Raw genomic sequence first — 23783 nt, forward strand, 5'->3', positions numbered from 1 at the left:
ACAGCAGGACTCTGCTGCTGGCTCATTTGCATCTGTGTGGCGGTGAGCGTCTGCGTGCCTGTCTCAAGCCACCACTACACCTGAGTACGCCAAGCATAATCAAATTACACCAGCCAGGGATGCTTGCCTAAAATACAACAATAAATCATCCGGGTACATAAACAACCTGCGTAATTTTTAATCACTAGACTAAAACAAGAGCTTATTGGCGGTACTCGCTGTTAGGTCTTGTGGAATTAAAAGCAGGAACGAATCGGTGAACATTCGTAAATTAGCCGAGATTTATTGTTTACTTTAATTTATGCCCTCATGCGGAGAGATCCAAGGGGAGGTCAACAGTATGTCAAGTGCTGGTTTAAATAAAGCATGAAATTCAATCTGCACACAGGCAAGAGCTCGCTGCAGTCCATCTTCATGTAATCCGTATCTTAACCTTGCTGTGGGGTCTCTCGTACCACAGCAGACACTTACTGCTGGCTATTTGAATCTAACATTTACACACACTTATTCTTTCTAATGAATGGCCTCATTAATTTGAATGAATTCACTCAATATCTGGAATAATACTGACCTTTGACTCGGCACAGAAATGTCAGCTTTCTTCCATTGTACCAATATGATATTCTGATAAACCGGGGAAGGTCAGTAAAATGTCATACTACATTGTGTCTAAATGTAATAACTTCTGGATACAATCATTTAGTTTAATTTTATCTCAATAAATTCAAGGTTTCCGTGAAAAATACGTAACGTTTGAATATTATTGAAGATAATATTTATTAGTCTTCCAATTTTGAATTATCATACTTTACATTAACATTTTATAATAACTATAATAAGTTCATCACCAACCAATGAATTAAAGTACTGATATCTGCATTATATATCGATATTCAAACAATATATAATCAAGTATTATTTGAATAGGTGGTGGGACTACAGGAACAATTCTCAACTGTAATGACACATTCTTCATCAGAAACTGTACTGAAATAAATCCAATTCATTTCTGGAACAATACTAACATTTGCACAAAAATGTCAGAATATGTTGAGATTTTTACACTGAAAAACGCATTGGATTAAACGTGAAATTTTGAAAGAGGAAAGACTGGAATAGTATTTTCTTGTAAATCATTTAAATAATCTGTTTTATTTACAACTTCGAAAAAAATCACAGACAAAACACATACAGAACAGCTGTAAATCAAAAAGTATGGTTATGTGACTTCACACGTTTCTTTTGTTGTTGTTTTTAAAGCATGTCACCTGTGCCCTAAAGGCAGACTGTTCCTCTTTCATTGTCTGTGATGTTTAACAGCTTTCACTTCCATTCTGTCATAATCACACCAGGGTTGCAGCATGCTGCATTAACATTTCACACACCGTACAGTGCCAATGAACAAAGCAGAGCCCAAAGCCATGAATGCAGCCATATGTACAAAGTGATGCATATAACTCAGAGGGAGAGAAACAACAGGTGGCTATTTAGTGTACCATGAGAACCCACTCTTTCCCATTAAACAAACTTCTCTTACCTCTCATCTCTAACCCTTTACCACACGATTCACTGGCTCCCGTCATTCCCTGCTGGACAGAATCTGGGACCAGAGTACACGGATGCCATCTGTGTGTCTTCCATCTGAAAAAGAGATGAAGGTTTATAGTGATGGTTTGATCTTAGAAAAGAAACCCCAGCATTGCTGCCAGGAAATACATTTTTAATGCATCTTTATAGTCCAAGACAGGCACTTATAAATATACTATGAATTATTTATATATATATATATATATATATATATATATATATATATATATATATATATATATATATATATATATATAAAATATGTGACCCTGGTCTCAAGTCGCTGGGGTATATTTGTAGCAATAGCCAAAAATACATTGTATGGGTCAAAATGATCCATTTTTCTTTTATGCCAAAAATCATTAGGATGTTAAGTAAAGATCATGTTCCATGAAGATATTTTGTAAGTTTCCTACCGTAAATATATCAAAACTTCATTTCTGATTAGTAATATGCATTGCTAAGAACTTCATTTGAACAACTTTAAAGGAGATTTTCTCAACATTTAGATTTTTTTGCTCCCTCAGATTCCAGATTTTCAAATAGTTGTATCTCAGCCACATATAGCCCTATCATAACAAACCATACATCAATGGAAAGCTTATTTGTTCAGCTTTCATATGATGTATAAATATCAATTTCGAAAAATGTACCTTTATGGCTGGTTTTGTGGTCCAGGGCCACATATAGTGCTGTCAAATGATTAATCATGATGATTAAAAGTTTTTGTTTACATTAATATATGTGTGTGTGTACATTTATTATATATATATATATATATATATATATATATATATTGTGGCGGGAGGAGCCAACGACAGACACAGTGGGCGTGGCGTCAAGCCTCGGAGAGGTTTTTATTAAACAATATATTAAAATAAAGTGTCCAAAGGGGGAAAAGTGTCCAAAATAAACGGGGATCTGGTGTCCTCATCGTGCTGCGGGGCTGTGTAGGAGGGCAGTGTTCAGGAGGGACGGGTCCAGGGAAGGGGCGGAGTCCGGTGGCCGCACGCGCTCCCCTCTCGGGGCCGGGAGCGAGTGGCGGCGGCGTCTCTTGCGCGGCTTCGTCCATCTTCGGACATCCCGGCGCTTCTGGGGGATTCGGCGGCCCGGCATCCTGGCCCGTCAGCCGCCTAACGGGTGCGGCAGTCCTCCTCGACGCTCCCTTCCTGGACCCACGAGGACACCAGCGTGCATGCACGGGGGAGAGACCGGTCTCCCGAGGAGAGGCGCGTTCGGCATTTAACGGCGGCGGTGATGAGGCTCTATTCACGTCAGGTGCGCCTCATCACACGCCGCCAGCCCTGGCTGTTTCAGCGCCCCTCCTCTCTCACACACCCACTCCTGTCGGGAGCCTGGTGAAGGGCGGCGAATATGGGACGGGGTGGTGATGATGGACAGGGGGGAGGCAGCCGACTCGTCACAATATATATATATATATATATATATATATATATATATATATATATATATAAATACACACACATTCATGTTTATATTTAAGAAAAATAAGTTATGTTTATATATTAAATATTTATATATGATTTTATTTATATGAATATTGTCACGGTGCACACAGCAAGGATGAACGAGGAACACGAGACAAGGGCGTAAACTCAAATATCAGTCTTTAATGACTCCAAACAAGGCAGGGCAAGACAAGGCAAGGTAGACACGGACAGGAACATCGGGGAATAACGAGTAGACCAGACGGAAACTAACTGAACAGACAGGACTGAAATACACAGGATAATACTAGATAATTAATCAAACACAGCTGGACAAGAATAAACTAATCATCACACTTAAAAAGGACAGGAAACAAACCAAATATGGAAACATGAGGTGGGAACACAAGACACACACAATAGAGGACTGACATAACTCCCCCTTCCCGGTAGGCGTGTCCCGTGCCGTAACAGTTCCACCGGGGGGGGCGCTCTGGAGGCCTCTCAGAACGGGGCCCTCCAGAGCGGAACAGACAGATCGGAGGCCATGGCAGTGCAGGGAGCTCAGGAGGCCACTATAGCCAGAACCCTTCTACCCCCCCCCCCCCCCAAAAAAAAAATCCATGGGACAGCTACAGGGTATAAGGAGCCCTCCAGGGCTAGACAAACAAGACAGGACAGCCCACAGGAACATGAATAATATCAATAGAACTCTGGTTACAAAACTTAAAACAGTGTTAACCAGTCTTTTATGACACATGGAATTAAGTGCCTTTCTATTCAGGGGCTATAACAGGAAAATGACTTTCACTCCATGTGACCCAGGTCTTGCCTTGCAAATAAGAAAAAATGTGGCTGTTGAATAAATCCTATAAACCAGTAATAATGAAGTGCTACATTAAATGAATGACTTTGTTTCAGCATACTAAACAGTTTCTTGTCAATAGTTTTAATTACAAGGGATTTTAATGGCAGATGCCAATGCCGACTTCTAGAGATCGGAGCGGTCAATGGTTAATATGAACTAATACTTCACTAGTTCACTGCAAAGATTCCATGCAGGTTCTAAATTAATTTGAAGGCATTTAATATTAGATCAGTCAAGCTGCATGCATAAAAAAAACATAAAAGAATGAAAAGAAAATGCTGTTTAAAATGAATGTAATTTATTCTAAGGTGTGCAATTATTTTCAGGGAAACGCATGGCTAAAGTAGTTCCAGGTAGGTTTTGACCACATTACATGTCCAGATCACTTTGCCAAATGATTTCAGTAATGTCAAAGGTGTGAGAATGACACTTAACAGGCAAATAAATATAGTAAACAACAAGAAAAAAAGGACAAATTATTTCCATATTTTTGCCACACAATTTAATTCTATTATGTATCAATGGCTCAAGTCTCTGTTTGTAACCAGATCTAAACTGACATGAATTATGCAATGGAGGCACTTTAAGGACAAAAACCTGACGAAAGTCTTGAAATCATCTGAACTATGTCATGAGGTGTGGTAACTGTAGTATAAGCGCAATAACTGACTCCAGTCCATTGAATTATTAGAAAATAATGCACACCTGAGGCTCCACTTCGCGTCATGGCCGCATCACCACCTCAGGTGTGCATTATTTTCTAATAATGCAACGACTCGTCATCAATTATTCCTTCCGAACATGTAAAAATTTGGAGTTGGTACATTTTTTAATGTTTTAATGTATTATTGTCACCAAGGCTGCATTTATTTAATTAAAATTCTGTAAAACAGTAATTTATTGAAGAAAAATGCAGATTTGGTGCTCAGTAAACATTTCTTATTATTATCAATGTTGAATTTAGCTCTGTTTAGTATTTTTGTGTGATACATTTCCTTCAGGATTTTTTGATGGATAGAAAGTTTAAAAGAACCGTATTTATTCGAAAATATAAATATTTTGTAATAACGTAAGTTATTTTTGAGCAATTTAATGCATTCTTGCTAAATAAGTTTTTTTTTCAAAAGCAAAAAAAATAATAAAAATGTACTGAGCACAAACTTTTGAATGTTAGTATATGTCAGCTGCACTGCATTTATTCAACAATGGCCTGTGACTTTTCATGCATTCAGAAACACTGATTGAGGTTTATTTGCATGGAGTAAAAGCATGAAAGAGTCACACAATGCTCCAGCGCCAACGGTGTTTGTTTGTTTAACTTTTAAAGGGGCAAAATAAAAGATAAAAAAAAGTTATCTGTTTTAACTATGACTGTGTTAAAAGAATAAACCTGCTTCTATTTGTGAATAAACTTGACAATAAGAATTTAATAAGTTATTACAACTGCAAAATCACATTCACATATATTCATGAGTCGGAGAAACTTGCAAATAGCTTGGCATTTACTTGTGCAGTAAATTACAGCTGCAATGTGTGACTTCTGCATTCTGAGGATATTATTGTAAGCTTACAAAACAGCATATAATATATTTATTCATGCATTTCATTGCATGCGATTCTGAACTGCTGGGCGTATTTGTAAAATGTGTTTTGATACTATCAACTCCACAAAACTAAAACTGGCTGGACCGCACACTGAAAAAACAAACTTTGAGGTATAGTAAAATATACTAGATTTACTGTCATAATTTTTACATTGTAATATTACAATTAATTGAGAACTAGAATTTCTAAGTAAAATTTTAAATAAATACACAATTAATTCATGTATAAAATTAACTGTGTGGGAATAGTAAATTGTATTATACATTTTCTGATATTATTTAACTGTTTTAAATTCATTGCACATAAACTTAAAAATACTAAGTAAATTTTAATCTAAAATCTTAGCAGGTTCACATCCACGTGACTGAATCACATGCCCGCTTTTTGGATCGAGGCAGACGGTTGCGATTGCCACACGTGGATGCAAAGTTATTGTGAATGGTAAGTTATTGCCTTTTTTGTAGTAATTTATGACAATGTATAGGTCCATGAGAATTTTAAAAGTCCGATTGACTTTGTTGTGAAACTCTAGTAATGTTAACTCGAGGTTAAGGTTACATTAACCTAGGCCTGCATTTTCCACTGCAGTCCATGAATCACTATAGTCTCATACAGAAGTCAGTTAAAAACCAAATAAATTTGTGTTAGTCAGTGAATTATATTAAAACATGCTGATTCAAAAGTCCAGACATAATTTGCCACTCCCCTCATTTAAGTGCGATCAGGTTAACGTTACACTTACCGCGACTTTCAAAACATTACATGAAATAAATCGTGTTGAGTGACACGGAAAAATAAATAGTGTGAAAACGAATCAATAAACTATAGATTTCATGACTATAGCACGAGCTGCCTTGAGATTATTGGACCAACCAAAATTGCCCTAAACGCATAATGTAATAAGGAGCTGCATTTTATTTCTGGATGAAAAGCACAATAACGTTTACCTTCTACAGTTTACGTTAATCTTTGTGGATTACACGAGCGTTTTTTTCTCAGATATATTATAAAACTGAGAATTAACAAAGACAAAATATTTGGTTAAACAATGTTAAAAAATATTGGTGATATCATTACAAATAGTAATAGTGTAGAACAAATACTTCGAAATTTAGCAGCATCATTTTAATCATAATAAGCCATCTAAGATTTAGAATATACATAACTGGAGATTAAACTGTTTTTGTACTTGATCATAAACTATTGCAATAGGTTGATACATTTGCTCAGTCCAGAAAGTGTCTGAAAAGCTCTGATATTGACTTGTGTGTTTAAATGAACTTATTTCATTGTTACCTAGACATTATGATTGTTAACAAGCATCACATCAGAATACAACTTCTGCTTGTATTTCAGCTTCTGTTTATTAATTAGTTATCATGTAATTTTCTACCTTAAATGTAATGTATTTTTATTAATTCTGTTATTTTAATATAACTAATTGTGTTTGTTCATTTACAGGTTGGCTGCATTTAGGAAATCCCCCAGACGCATGGTTTTCAACCCTGGTGTGTCATCAAGGATAAACAGTAAACTTTTATATTATTATTTTTATAATATTGGCCATGCAAATATTGCAAATTTGAGACATCAAAATGTTTAGAGCTGTTAAAGGATTACAGATTGAAACATCCACATACCAGTCAGGGCTGGCCGGTGCCTTGCTTGCACTTAAATTGTCCTTGTTCGTTTAAAGTTTGTTACAGTTTGTTAAATTATTGCAGCATAAAAATGTTACTTCTGTCTGTTTCCTGAAAACAGTGTTTAAGATTTAAACCTATTGATGTGAAATATCCAGGCATATCTTAATTGCTACATAATGTGTAATATATGTAGTGTAGATATATTTAGCAGTTTAAACAGCAAAGAATGGCAACAAAGTAAATATTTTGAACTAAAGCTTAACACACTACAAAAGCAACCACCAGACAGACTCCATCTTTCCAGGCTTTTCTCTTGTAGTCTTCGCTCAAATCTCTGCTCCTTGCGTGTGTATGCCATTGTATTATCACTTGGTAGTTTGTTTTCTATGGATATTGGTTATGTATTGAAAATAATTATCTATTCACAGAACCAAAACATTGAGATGAGGCGTGAAGCTGTTATCCGGAGCCTCATACTGTACCTTGGCGAGAAAGAAGAGGAACTGTTTGAAGATTGCCAGGTAAAGCATTTTTTATTCAATGTCATGTTAAAAATGTTAGAATTGTATTACCGTAACGTACACCAGGGGTGGGGAACCAATGCTCCTGGAGGGCTTGCTCATTCTCCAACTCCCCCAGAGTTAAAAAGTTGTTTTACCGTACACAATGTAACTACAGAAGAGGCAAGTTTTAAATAGGAAAAATATTGAAACTCTTTGGTCATTTTTGAACGTGATGCTACTGGTCTAATTGGATTCAATGATCTATCCTAAGCTATGCTAAAAGTGCTACCGCCAGACCCAGAGATCGCCTGAATGGATTAAAAAATGGTAAAACTCGACTTTTTAACTCTGGGGGAGTTGGAAAATGAGCCTATTTCCAAAAAAAGTGGAGTGTTCCTTTAATCAAATACACCTGATCCAGGAAATCAAGGTCTACTAGAAACTTCAAAGCATGTTTGTTGGAGCTGGTTGGGGCTAAACTCTGCAGGACACTGACACCAGGACCAGGGTTTCCACCCCTTATGTACAGGTTAACCTTAAAGCAGGGGTGTCCAAATTCTGTTCTGGAGGGCCACTGTCATGCAGAGTTTAGCTCCAACTGGCCTCAACGCACCTGCCTAAAAGTTTTTAGTCTGTCTAGTAGAATATTTATGAGCAGAATCAGGTGTGTTTGATTTGGGTTGGAGACAGACTCTTCAGGAGTGTTGCCCTTTAGGACCAAAAGAGCCACAGTCAAGTAGTAAATTTATGGCTAAGGGTAACATTATTTGGCTGTAGTGGCTCTTATGTTATGTTTGACTAATGTTTTACTAAACCTGGCTCGCTGTAAAATAAGCTTGACTCAGTTTAGCGTAATCTATACTGTATTACTTCAGTTTAGCTTTTTCAGTAAAATCCAAGTAATTTAGTTTGTCTAAATTTTGCAGGAGGACAACCGCAGTGACACAACGCAACACACCCTCAAGATTGTGGTTGTACATGGAGCTGATGGAAAGGATCCAGTGGATCTATCCATTATTCTAGAAGGCAAGGAGATCTTGCCAGGATGCCACAATACTACTAAAGCTTGTGCCCTGCTTATGGGACTCATTTATGCCCTCAACCTCGCATACCCCAGAGCACTGCGTTACACTTTCGAGGTGTTTCAGAAACATTTTCTAGAATTGGATGTGATTAAGCTGTCTCCAAAAGTACAAGCTTTAAAGTCGAAGTTGTTTTATTAAATGCTTTTGCCATTGCAAGTACTGCACATTTTTGGATGCCAGTACTCCCCAACTAAGTTTGAAATCTTCCAGGTTCTATTGGCCAATTTGCACAGACAATGTTTTTCTGATCACTTGTGTACATAATTAGCAGTTTTATTTATGAATTTAGTTTCACCATTGTGAACAGTGGTGGGAAGACACTTGCCTGTTAGAACTGTTTTCATCTTTGTGCCAACTAAGGCATTTGGTCTTTTTTTTTCTTTATTGTCATGTTTAGAACACTAGTCTAGAGTGCCATGTTAATTGTTAAAACTGCATTGTTTTAGACTATTTTAAATTTAACTGAATTTGTAAAAGAACTACTCAATATCTGTTGGATGCAGAAGCTATCTCTTTTAAGGAATTAGTTTTGACATTAATTTAGCAACATTGCTTTATATAGAAATATTGACATCTTTAACTGTTAATCAAAATATTTTTATGCATTTAATGTAATGTTTAGAGCACAAGTCCAGAGTGCTATGTTGAATGTTGAAACTGCACTATTTGTGAGAGGATTGCTAATTTGATTGAAATAGTAAAATTTATTTTGTATCCATGCATTATAACCATGATGTTTAAACCTCATCCCATGTTTTTGTACTCCTCTTGGGATTAAAACACTTTCAGGTCTTAACAAATTTAGTTGTTTTCAGAACTCCAATCCCAAGGGAAACAGTTGTCATTTAAAAAAACTTAGGTTTTGCTTTATGTAACTTTAAAAACAATACATTTGTGTGACTGAGTCATTGTTTAATGTTGGAACAAAATAAATTATGATTGTATCTATGCTGTGTGATTTATTATTATTACAAAATTATTATATTTTTAGTAATATGTAATTACATATATTTAATAAATTAATTGAAATATTAAATAAAACATACCTTATAACAGTAAATAAAATTTACTTAATATTTTAAGGACAGCTGTGTGTTAGTATTTAAAAAAAATATATAGACTTTATCTAAATGCTTAGAATAAATATAAATCCTACCTTAAATAGAATTTAGTAATATTTACTTAGTATTTTAACAAATGTTACATCAATTAATACATAGATTTTACTTGATTCTGGAAAGTGTGTTTTACTTAAAATTAAAGCAGTAAATTTTACTTAAAAAGTGTTAGTGCAAATTGTTACGAGGATATTTTTAAGTAAATTTTACATGTTAGTTTTTTCAGTGCAAACATTGTATCAGTCTAGCTGATAAGTTGGCAAACCACTAGTGCAATTGCAGTTTATTCACCTGTAAACAGGACAAACCAGAAGAGCCTCACATTCTCTCTCCTCATATAAAGTATCTGGACACTCTTGACCCCCATTGGCCACCCGCTGGATGATGATCCTGTATCGTGACTGTGAGGGCACGCTGCTGTTCACTGCACAGTACACACACAAAGAAAACATTACTTTCACCCATCTTTCACTTTATTAGTATTCTGACAGCGATTACCACAGCAGGAACAATTCAAAGAGCTCTTTAGATAAGAGGTAATGATATGATTATCTGGTGGAGTTCACTTCCTGTTCCCTGTATGGATCCTAAGCTGATGTAATGACTTCATTTAACAGACATTGTAAGGCTCATTACACATTGCTAATTACGAAAAGACTGATAATAGCACAATTAAGAAGGCACACTCATTAACAGAAGACCCAACAGGGTAAAGCACACTATTTACAGAGGGGATATCAGTTATTAGAAACATTTCTTCAAATGTTACTATTTGATTCAATCATAATAAATGCTTGTTTGCTCCTGGTTTCTTTAGTGGAAGTAATTGTCAATTAATAGTCTCATTAAAGTGTAATAAAACTGGGCAAGAAAAGCCCCTCCTGAGAATGAGCTACACGTATGTGGTCTGGCTTTCACCATGTTTACAGCAGAGGTGCGAGACATCACATCCCAGCAGTCTCGAGTGTGTGGAAGTGTAAATCCTGTTTCATTATCAACACACTGTCCTCATGGAGGTAATGAATTCTAGATAATAATAACAAACTGTAAATATTATGCTTTTTCTCTTTGGAAAAGAAAGAAATTATTAGATAAGAGATAGTTGGTATAGATAGTCAAAATATTAGGCAATGTAGTTTTCAATCAAATATACGCAATGTTCATCCACAACATTTTTTTTTTTTACCAAAAATTTATTTATAGAAAGGCACTTACCAGTAAATGTACTGCGGCAACACAATAAACTCATGTAGTTTATTTATTACTTTTTTATTCAAAGTCCCTTTTAAAGAAAGGCAGTTCACTCGGCAGCCATAGTTGCTTAAATTATTTTTCTAGTCTTTTCATACATTTGAGGTGTTTTTTTTTGTTCCTTTATGGAGCTAGATATACAGTACTGTTCAAAAGTAAGATTTTTTTAGTTTAATCAATACTTGTATTCAGAAAGTATGCATTAAGGCGCTTTCGCACCATGTAGTTCTAGGAACTATCCAGCAGGGTGGCTCCCAGAGAACCAATTTCTCCCTCGGGACACTTTCCTGATTGCATTCGCACTAGCAGTGGAAAGCGACATCTTTATTCGTAGAATTTACAAAGATAAACAACTGGTGAATGGAGGACGCCGTGATCTGAGCTGGTTTTGTTGTGTGCCGTGGGTTTCATGATAACGAAGATTGTAAATGCACAATTTACACGACTGAAAGAGCATGAAAATCTGACTAAATCTCCCATGACAACTTGCAGTGTTACATATCTTCAAACCTGAGAAAAGAACACGACGCTGCAGACAACAAATGCCGTTATTGCTGTTTTCCATGTTAGTGGAGTAAATATTTTTGTAAAAATGAAGAGTAGCTATTGTTTTATATGCGTTTGGCCAGTCAGCGTACATTTACATCACTGATAGTTCCTATAGAACTGTTTTAGACCCTACTCTGCAGTAGGAGCTAATTTAGTTCCCCCAAACTGAGTTCCTAGAACTAAATACATTCCTAGTTCCTGCGGTGTGAACGCGGCAAAAAGCTGGAACTTCTGCCGATAGTTTTAGGAACTATGTAAAGGTTCCTCCGGTGCGAAAGCTCCTTTAGTGAGAGTGAAGACATTTATAATGTTACAAAAGATTGCTATTTCCATTAAATGTTTAAATACTTTTGAACTTTCTATTAACCAAAATACATAGTTTCTGCAAAGATATTATGCAGCACAACTGCTTTCAACATTGATAAGGATTAGAAATGTTTCTTCAGCAACAAATCAAACTGATCTCTGAAGGATCACGTGGCATTGAAGACTGGAGTAATGATTCAGCTTTCACAGAAATAAATCATATTTTTAAAATATATTCAAACAGAAAACAATTATTTTAAAGGGGTCATATGATGCAGTTTTTTTCAAGTGTTACAAGCTGTTCGTGCATATATAAGATCCCTGAAGTTGCAAAGACTAAAGTCTCAAACCCAACGAGATATTCTTTATAAAAGTTAAGACTCATCCACGCCCTCCTAAAACTGCTCATTCAAACACGCATCACATGTCTACGTCACAGTGAGGGAAGATTTGCATAACACTGCCCAAATGTATGCGCAAAGAAAGGGGGAGTGATTTTTATTCTCACTGCAGTATTGTTGCTGCCGCCAGCGTCATGTCCTGGAGACGCTGTGTTTCGTTGTGAAAGTAAACTACTTTGTTTGGGCTTCCAAAAGAGGACACAACTAGAAATCAGTGGTTAAGTTGTATTTACAACACTGTTCCAGAACAGTTCAACCCAAATATTAGAGTAGACTAGCCTGCCAGCTGTGCACAAAGGCTGTTTCTATAAAGTGAGGCAATTCCAACTTTACAAGGACAGTCTGGTGCTTCTGACTCACAGCCTGTAAGTATGTTTTCTTATTTAAAGAATTTGCCACTGACGATTCAAACGCTTGTTTTGAGCAGTGTAGAGTAGTGCTTGTTGTTTGTTATTTCTCAGATTACAAATGCAGACATGGTAATGTTTACGCGGCGCGATGCAACGTAACGCGTAAAAAGACAGAACAAGTCAATATAATCAGTAATTATGTCCCCACTGGATGCAACAAATGCCTCGTTTATAATGGGTTTTATTGTTTTTGTGTCATCGCGCTGGGACACAGCATCACAATACGGTAAGATACGTAACATTTCCATCTCATGCTTGAGGTATTCGGCCAATCACAATGCACTGGATAGCTGGCCAATCAGTGCACGCCTCACTTCTCAGAACGATGAGCTTTGTAAAAATCGGCGCGTTACAGAAAGGCGGAGCATTAGAGGAGCAACAATAATGTACAGTATGTGGAAAATAATGTGTTTTTTTAACCTTAAACCACAAACACATTGCATTACACCAAATACACCAAATCATGTTCTGCGACATCATATGATCCCTTTAAGTAGCGTTATTTCTGTTATTACTGTATTAAAGGAATATTCAGTCATCATCTACTCAGCCTCAAGTTGCTCCAGACCTGTATGAATGTCTTCTAAATGACGACAGAATCTTATTTTTTTTTTAGTTCACTATCCCTTTAAGAGACTTTAAAATTACAGACTCCAAACTTTTGAACAGTATCGTTGTATGGTAAGAGTGAAGTCAAAAAAATTTAATAAAATACTTACGTGCTCCACGGGAAAAACAAAAGCATGCCGTTTTGGAAGGACATGAGGGTGAGTAAATGTCACAGCTAAAGGTTGTGTGAAGAGATTGTATCGATACCTGGCAGGCATGTGGTAGGGCAGGCTGTCCATTCACTGAAAGGAGTCACAATGCAATCTTTCTTACAGGGCAGTAAACAGGGTTGAATGGTGTCTGGTCGGGCAGATTCTGGACACCTATGACAAACACACACACGGAGAACAGAGAGAAGGAATATTTTTTCACGATCAGTGATAAGGTGTCTTGATTCACACCACAGTCACTCTGTCCTTGACCTTCTAGCATGGGTGCAGATATCATCTGTGCTGACTGTAAGTACTGCTTGATTTACTGTACCCCACAAACCTAGACATTATCATGTACAGATACAACACAGTTACAATGCCACTATCTGAGTAACAGAAGATCACGACCACACTGTAGGGGAAGTTGATTGCGTCTTACCAGCAGAGGCTGCAGCTGATCGTATCTGAGTGAGTATACGGTAAATGTGAGTTATTTTGGTATGAGTGACAAGAAGCGAGAGGTTATGTGAGCTTTTACTGTATATTTCTTAAGAAGAGAGCGATAAGAGAGAATGTCCACACTGCTCTCTAGACTGTAGTCTCTCATCTAATGGAAAGTGTGCTTTAAACGCTGTGAAAAAATAGTAAACCCAATGAATTTGTTTTCCAAACATACAGTCTGAGGAACATGCAGTACCATTCAAAAGTTTAGGGATAGTAACGATTTATTTCTTTATATATTTATTATGTTTTTGAAAGAAGTCTCTTATGCTCACCCAAGCTGCTTATTTGATCAAAACACACAGTAATATTGTGAAATAAGTACACCCCCACATTTGTTTTCCATGGGGTGTACTTACTTTTTCACAACAGTATATAGTACGTTTCATACCTTTCCTAGAACTCTGTGCTATCGGGTTCTTTTAACATTTTAAAGGAAATGTAACTTAAATCAATATTTCATGCACACTGATTTATTTGGAAAACAGCCATGTCGCAGGAGGGATAATAACATTCTCCCTGGTGAATATATAAGGGATAATGCACATGCAAGCGGTCATATTCACAAAACAAACCCCGAGAAACGAGAGCCATTTTTTTGCGATAATGACTGGATGACTGTGCGTGATCCCTTACATATGCACCAGGGTGTATGTCCTGCTGTCTGTCTCATACGTGTCCTTGTGAGTGTGAGAATGAGTATGTGCATGCTTTTGTTTGAGAGCATGTTGCCCCATAGACAACGTCCAATGCAATGAGCTGGATTCTGGACATTTCATTTCCAGGCTTGGTTCAATTCCCAGCATGCAGCAGCTCTAAAGAGAGGCAGCAGGGCTCTACCAACTACAAGCTTTGGAGACCAGCAAACAGGACACATCAAAGCAGAGGACAAGAAAGAACAGAGGCATGAATCATCTGCTTCTCTCTCACTTTTGTGCTCTGTGGAGCAGAATGTCATTACAGACGGCAATCACCCAATGGCAATGATGCTACAGAGCTTTAGGAAAGGAACAAAAGAGTAGGTGGAGGATAAATGCAAGAAATCAGTAGAAAGAAAGACAGAACAAAGGAGATGACAACAGGTTGGCTCTGTCTTTGCCTCTAGACGGAAACAAAGCATGAATAAAGTGTGAGTATGGAGTGCTCCAACATAAAATGTAGTTTGTAGTCATTGTAAAAGCATGCATTAAGTCACATGACAAACACAATGAGATTCTGTTTTCATTCCAGCACAGAAACTCTGACTCAACCAACGGCATAAATTTGGTCAGATTAATTCCAAAAATCATTGTTGCATTGCAAGACAAGTGGTGCAGAAATTACACATTTCTGCTTAATAATAATAGCAATATTAATATATTAATTATAATAACAAAACCACCCGATTCACATGGTTCATTACCCTATCTGTTGTAAAAAATAATTAATGGAACAATTATGATTATTTTTAAATAATAAATTATATTTTTGCAGTTTTATCATATTGCTGTTGCAAGTGCAGAAGCACAGAATACACATTTTCACTATAGTATTATTATTATGCCACATTACAATTATTATTCATACTAAATACAAAGATTCTTTTAAACATTATTTTACCATATGGCTGTTTCTGTAGTTTAAGAAAATCAATAATTCATCCAAAGCCTTGGATTAAAGTGATTGCATTTATTAAAAGACAAGGCAGGAAATTACGTGGCAGTGAAGAGAGTGTGGAGAGCAGCAGTGGAGAGAGAAGACAGGAAAGCATGTGGGATGAGGGGGAAATAGGATCGGGAAAAAAATCTTAAAGCTTAAACTTGCATTATCCACATTCCAGTGGTCAAAATGTCTAAAATAAATAAATAATCCTGTTCCACATAACTGTACTTATTATTAACATTATCAACATTGTTAACTGGCTGATATCATGTAGTTTCACATTGTTGCTGAAAGACAAATGGGAATCAGACAAATATGTTGCATTGCACCTATATAGAACCTGGTTTGTTTTCCTCTTTATGCATGCATATCAGGAAAAGAGTATTAATAAAGAAGCGGTCTAAGATAAACAAACATCTCCCTGTTGGGTCATTTCATATATCAGGGTGTTTAAATAGCTCTCCACCTACGTATGAAACACCAGCTGCTTCCACATGATGACAGAACGCACGCTATATAACCAATGCTCGCTTCTCGCTGCCTCCAGCACATACATGATATATGTGTGAGACACAAACACATAAATTTACTCACTCCATCAAACACATGCATGCTACAGTACATCCATCTGTGATTTATGCATTACATCTGTGAGTGAGAGCAACAGATTGCTATAAACCAGAGTGTGATTTGTCCTTTACTGACTGCAAAGAAGCCTAGATTACCAATTCATTTGTAAACACGGCAGTATTTGACACCTCCTTCTCCTTAACACACACTATGCCTTTCAAACTCTTACAAACGCTCTCCCGCTGTGAAGTCAACACAGGGTTTATATTGCAAAAATAAATAAATAAATCATTCTTGTTTCTCAGGAAAAACAAAATACATTTACTTGATAAGTAAAACTGTGTAATACATTACAATTAGATTTTTAGAGAAGTTTAAAAAGTCTATACTAAATGTTCTTTGATGCATGCTTTAAGTAAACAATAAAATAGTGAAGCAGCTCACTAGGTTCTCTGAACAGAGCTTCTCTTAAAATTGTATGCAGTTTTGCTTCTCAGGTAAATGCATCTTGTTCCAAGTATGTTTAGAGATGTGATTCCAGACAGCTTCCCTCTCAGAACCGAGGTCAAGCTGAAACCTATAACCAGTGAAATACAGCAGCCCATAAACTCACTTTTATGTTGGTGTCATTAATATAAAAGAAAGAAATGGATAAACGGCTGCATTATTTACGAGTCCTTTTTCCTGATGCACAACACAATATCTTCTCCATGGAATGCAATAGAACATTTGATCTTACACAAAGTGCCATTACAACACTCCCACAGGAAGCATTTATCAAGGGGGCAACATGCACCTCCACCCCTCTCATACAGGAGACAGAGAGAATCAGTCAGGCCTGCATTCAGAGTCGCTCACATCACAAGACTGAGAGCGAATATCGACAGACTCAATGTACAAGATACGGTTTCAGCACAAGTAAACCAAGCACTCCTCTCTTGAGAAAAGGTCAGAGAAATGTGAAACTCTTGAGAACCGCTTTCAGTTTCTTACTGTACATTTTATTCATGCTGTGTAAAAGAACAAGCACCAGCAATCTCAGCTTCTGCTGCTCGAGTGAAGATGTTTGAATGAAAAACTATCAAAGAGGGATTTCAGAATTGCGTAGCAAATATACGCAAAACTCTACTTCCCTATTTTGCTGATCACAGACGCATCCCATAGAAGCATCGTCTAATAATGTCTGCTTTACTTACTGCTCTGATCAAAAATGTGCATATATATTTTTAATTAACATTATTAGACTTATAAAAAAACAACAGACTTAAGATTATAAAAAAAAAAATAACACTAGCTTCTCAATTCTTTTTCTATTCTATCTATTCCTTTTCTTTTGTATTTATTATACAATTAACAAAAAGGCCTCTAACACGAGCTTGCTCTATTATGTTTCTATTCTGTTGTCTATTTATTTATTATATAATTAGAAAAACCCCTTGCTGTGTGTACTGCATTAAGCTAACTGAGACTTGTTATAGCACTTGAATATCATTGCTCTTTTGCTGAATTTGATCGTTTCCATTGTTCTCATTTGTAAGTCACTTTGGATAAAATCGTCTGCTAAATGACTACATGTAAATGTACATATATTTACAAAAGCTAGCAGAGGGAAATATTTCCATGTGGAAATATCAAATATGTATATGTAATATTATGGCTCATGTATTTGAAAATATCTACATGGGCGAGAAAATGCTGACAATGTTTTAAAGATGAAGCTATAAAAATGGATGATCCCATAAAGCAAACAGGCCAGATTCAGGAACATTTACATCAGCATATATTTGATGAGGTCTTTGAATGTATTTGACAAGATGCTGGTTAGGCTGTTGTCATGTTTATATATTGCCCAAAAAAACATTAACATTAAAGGCATTACCACATTTTGCTCATTCATACATATGGCGTGTCCAAAACCATTCCTTATTTGATCATTCATACACAGTGAATGCCTAAAGAGCCTACATCTATGACTATATTGTGTGTGATGTCAGTCACACCGGATCCCGAATGATTTAAAACGAAATGAGATATGATTTCACTGTACTGAATAAAGCTCATTTTCAAAATCTGATTTTAATCGGATTTAAAATCACAAAAGGACAGGTTTTCAATTTTGCTGTTCACACTACAAACAAAGAGATTCAAGTCAAATTTGCCAAAAAAAATCAATAAAAAAAAAACAAATCTGATTTTGCTGCCTGTTTGAACAAAGCCTTATTGCCTTTATCTGACAGGTACGGTAAGTTCTGTTGTCTCAAATCACCAAAGACACACCATAGTAAAACACACCATTTCAGCTTCATGCTATGGGCATTGGTGGAAAATCTATGTGCTTTCATTATCTAACCTCCACAAAATGCCACTGTGAACACTTTAGTGTGGAAATCTACAAATCCACAGATTATAAATTTCATACATAAAAATAAGGCACCTTTTGGGAATCACTGGCCCGACGCCCATTTTCATGCAGACCACTTTCCGAATCTGCACCCCGACTGCACAGGTGGCCGTTCCGTTCCAGTAGCTGGTGCCATTTAGATTCATGGAGGAGTCCTCGATGCATGGTCCCCATGGTGATGCTTCCCAGTAGAATGTGATGCATGAATGATCATTACAAGTTCTCCACTCCTCCAGAGCAGTAGCAGCTGGACATGCCTTAGCTGGGAATGGGAAAGATCATTAACTGCATTACAGACGGAAAAGCCTCTCTTAAGTTTGCTTTAATGCTCCATAAAATATTAACGAGCTACATGAGCAAAAACAAAGACTCATGAAACAGAAATCTACCGGGACATGTGAAGGCATGTATGTATATGAAAGCAGAAAGAGGCTGAGCTTTGTTACGTGGTACATAAACTATGTAAAAATAATTTAAAAACTGTTAATGATGCAATTTCTGAACCACTAGCAGCATCAAATGAAAAATAAATAAATACTATCTTATATATTTGATCAGACAAAGAAAGTTTGCTTGGCTCAAACACAGGCCACTGGTAGAATCAGTGTCGTTGTCTGGCTACTCAATGCAATGCTATAAGAGATAATGATAATTAAAACTATTAAAAACTTTTTTTAGGTTAATTAAAATAAAGCTGAAATAAAATAAAATCTAAATATTAGATGAAAAACTTTAAACGAATCTAAAATATTGTCTTGGCAACTAACTGAATTAAGTTTAAGTACTAACACTGAAATAAAAATAAACTCTAAACAAAAAATCTATAGTATTATATAACTAATACTAAAATAGCACTGGTGTTTACAATTATTATATTTTTTTAAGAAAAAAAAAATCATCCTTGATGGTTTATATGCATAATGAATAAAGCATTTAAAGTCAAAATATATACTAATATTATAGCAAAATATTGCTTTTGTTTAACTTCCCCAACACAGCAACAACAGCTCAACCAATGGCTTGAGTTTACGTCTTCGTCCAAACAATGAAGAACTATCTGAGAAAACAGTCATATTTTAAAGGAGTAGTTCACCCAAATATGAAAATTCTGTCATTAATTACTCACCTTCAAGTTTTTACAAACCTGTAACACTATAAGAAATTACTCTTTTTTTTTTTGGTCTATACAAAAACCATTTGGTTACCGATATTCAAAATATATTTTTTTGTGTGTTCTGCAGAAGAAAAGTCATACAGGTTTGGAAAAACATGATGACAATGGCAAGATGACTTTTTCTTTTAATCACACAAAATGCAGAAATAGTGCCATCAACCATACAATCAAAAAATATCTGTATTTATCTGTATCAGCCAGAGATTGAACCAAAACTTTCTTGTACATGAAATCAACTGAACATACTCCACCTGACTCAGGAAACTGAATGTGTATTCCACACGTGATGAAACAACACCTGTGACAAGTTCTCCGGGATCAGCCTCCAAAATTACTTCTGCACTTTTTATAATTAAAAGTAATTCCTACACCATCTGCCCTTGAAGCTATAATGACATTGTTTTGACATTCAGCCTTTTTCCATAACACAGGGACTCATTATGAGTGTAACGTAGACCGGCTGAATATTAATAAGGGCTCGTCTGATTAATGACACTCGGTAGATGGTGTGTAGAGGCTGGGGCTTTATTCCCATTTTCCAGATGCATGGAGAGAAGTGTATGTAAGAACCGTTACTCATGTGTGTGTGGCGGCAGAGGGGGCGGAAGTAGTCTCCAGACTAAGGTATATTTAAGTCTTAATTACACAGCTCTTTCTGTCACTCCAGAAGGACTGTGTGTGATTGGAAAAGCCCACAGCTGTACGTAGGCAGACAGAAAAATGAGACCCTGTGAACACATTTTTATCACTGCTCCTCTGAAACAAATATGCAGAATGCAAAATTGCTCCTCCGCTCACAAAAACAAACTGATTAATGGTGTTATGTCACCCTCAGAGTGATATTAAGAGTAAATTACTTCCCTTGTCAAATCAATATCACAGCATTAAGTTATCTGTTTGTTTTTTCATTTTATAAACATTTTTTTATTATTGTAATAGATAGGAAGGAGCAGAGAGAATGAAATGACACATGCGGGCCAGACTCCAACACCACGTCACATTATGAGTTTGCATGCTTTAAAGGGATAGTTCACCCAAAAAGGAAAATTTGATGTTCATCTGCATGCCCCCAGGGCATCCAAGATGTAGGTGACTTTATTTCTTCAGTAGAACACAAATTAAGATTTTTAACTCAAACCGTTGCAGTCTGTCAGTCATATAATGGCTGTCAATGGGACTCACGGCTTTGAAAGAAAGAAAAACATACACATACAAAACCAAATTAAACCCTGTGGCTCGTGGCGATACATTGAGGTCTAAAGACACGAAACGATCTGTCTGTGCAAGAAACTGAACAGTATTTATATCGTTTTTTACCTCTGATCCACCGCACTGTGTGGATTTGGTTTTGTCTGTGTATGTTTTTTGACTCTCAAAGCCGTGAGTCCCATTGACTGCCATTATATGACTGCAACAGTTTGAGTTAAAAATCTTTGTTTGTGTTCTACTGAAGAAACTACATCTTTGATGCCCTGGGGGTAAGCAGATAAACATCAAATTTTAATTTTTGGGTAAACTATCCCTCTAATTCAAATGAATTGCTCAGACATTTGTAAAAACATTATTATCCAATTTCTATGGGAGATGAAAGTCAACTGACCTTCTCCCGGTAAGGCTAATATGGTCCGTGTGCGGCTTTGTCTGCCCTCTGTGCTTTTACTGGAGCAGCTGTGGGAGCAGGAGGACCAATCAGACCATGAGCTGAGCACACAGTCACCTGAACACGCCATCACACAGGACACCTCTTTAGGGGGCGGCTCATCTTCACAGAGCTCCTCAGGAACAAGCTGCCCTGTTCAGTGGAACATGACACGAGTTGTAATGTCACCATCATTACTCGGTGTTCAAAGATAGAAGAGGTTATTGTAGTTTTTTCAAAGCAAGTGCATATTTCTTCACTGAGAAGAATGAAAAAAAGTTATACTGGCCATTATTAACATTCAATATTGTAATGTACAGTAAAGTGTATTATAATGTGTATAGATTTTACATTTTAAAATATCTTAAAATACAAACTAGATATGTGACCCTGGAGCACAAAAGCAGTCTTAAGTCGCTGGGGTATATTTGTAGCAATAGCCAACAATACATTGTATGGCTCAAAATTATACATTTCTCTTTTATGCCAAAAATCATTAGGATATTAAGTACACAGCATGTTCCATGAAGATATTTTGTAAATTTCCTACTGTAAATGTATCAAAACCTAATTTTTGATTAGTAATATGCATTACTAAGAACGTCATTTGAACAACTTTTAAAGGTGATTTTCTCAATATTTAGATTTTTTTGCACCCTCAGATTCCAGATTTTCAAATAGTTGTATCTCAGACAAATATTGTCCTATCATAACAAACCATACATCAATGAAAAGCTTATTTATTCAGCTCTCAGATTATTTATAAATCTCAATTTCATTGACCCTCATGACTGGTTTTGTGGTCCAGGGTCACATATTATAAATTGTACTATTATTTCACAATGTATCTGTTTGAGGACATTAATACATGAACAACATCTCCAAAACTGCTCTCAGAATCACTTCATAAGCATTTTACTGTTTTATTTGAGTACAACTAGCCTCATATCACACAGAAATTTTTAAGTATTCACGGCAACCCGTCAAAATTAGTTACTACAACAAAAATGATTAAAACTTTAATTTAATTGTATAAATTTCAGATTTTAATTAATTAGACAAGATTGTTGATTAATAAAGTTTAATTTAACAATTAAAAAGGAGTCCAGAAAAATTAAAACAGAAAAAACGAAATTTGAAAAAAAAAAAAAAAAAAATTTGGGAATTTGGGAAAAAATAAAATTGATTTCATACGACCCTTCACAGGTGACCACCAGTGAACAGAGAGTACGTGTCAGAAAATATGTCACGTCAAATATGCCCATCACCAAGCTGTAAATCTAGAAGAAACATGATAATGATAATATAGCTGAATAACCACACACACACTTTCTGTGGCCTAAATGTTCTCTAGATATCACCATTGGCCTTAAACTCATATTATTCACAAACCCATGGTGCCTTTTCAAGACAGAAATTCAATGCACTTTTGAATAAGCCATTCAATGAAATAGCCACATAATTTAGTGTTACGAAAGTAAATCATGATTATTGAGAGGCTCCCATTATGAATGTGCTCATATTCACTGCTTTCACTTTTCAATGCAACTTAGATGAAGACTAAGAATCATGATGAAGAGATCAACAGTTGTGATTCATCAGCCTTTTTGTGTTCACTGAAATGGGAAGCATGACAATACAGGGGGCAATTTAGATTTCATTATGATGAACACAACCAAGTCTTGAACACTAATATTCTGAAGACGCTCCAAACTCTTACGATCAAGCCTGTCAAAGCTACAGCTGCACATCGTATTGCAGCGATAATGCCATCAATTCCTCAACAAAAAGGGTCTGCTCTTCAATCTTCAAACAAATTAACCAACAAAAATATTTGCTTTGTGTGCTGCCACTGATTTTACTAATGACTGCTTGATAAGATGGCAGAGTTTGTTTCCTTTTGCCTTCAGGAAGGAAGATTTGAACAGGAAATGGTATTTGAGGGGATGAACCAAAGGCCATTTAATTTATTGGTTGCCAGTGAGCTATCAGAAGACAGAAGAGAAAGAGAGCTGGGCTGTCTGCTGAGGTTGGTGAGAGGAAAACACTCATTTCATGCATGAAAGAGAGACATTAATCCTTCCATTCACTTCTCTAGGATTACACAAACTTTCCTATAATGATTAAACCCTAAAAAACATCCCCAACACACAGGCGCACACCGTTCTTACGCACAACCATAACGGATCAATTTCCAAAAAAGTTGAATAAGTGAAGAACGTCAGCGCTCATGACGAGGCATCGTTATTTCTGTTGAACCTTGTCATTCACTTTCAAACATGCAGTTAAGCAATAACAACTCAAGGACAGATTTGTTATCTA

General features: G+C 36.2%; 1 protein-coding gene across 1 annotated transcript in view; it reads right to left on the reverse strand.

The window, feature by feature from the left end:
* LOC306876681 (thrombospondin type-1 domain-containing protein 7B-like) overlaps positions 1–23783 on the reverse strand; it is a gene marked incomplete at both ends in the record, with an annotated part of 147110 nt that overhangs the window by 54635 nt on the left and 68692 nt on the right. The window contains 5 exons of the mRNA XM_079428026.1: positions 1538–1641; positions 10149–10281; positions 13591–13706; positions 18682–18910; positions 21423–21614. Of these exons, the coding sequence (XP_079284152.1) occupies positions 1538–1641; positions 10149–10281; positions 13591–13706; positions 18682–18910; positions 21423–21614 (774 nt within the window). The remainder of the gene's footprint in view (positions 1–1537; positions 1642–10148; positions 10282–13590; positions 13707–18681; positions 18911–21422; positions 21615–23783) is intronic.

This window comes from Barbus barbus, assembly GCF_936440315.1.
Source record: "Barbus barbus genome assembly, chromosome: 11".
NCBI lineage: Eukaryota > Metazoa > Chordata > Actinopteri > Cypriniformes > Cyprinidae > Barbus > Barbus barbus.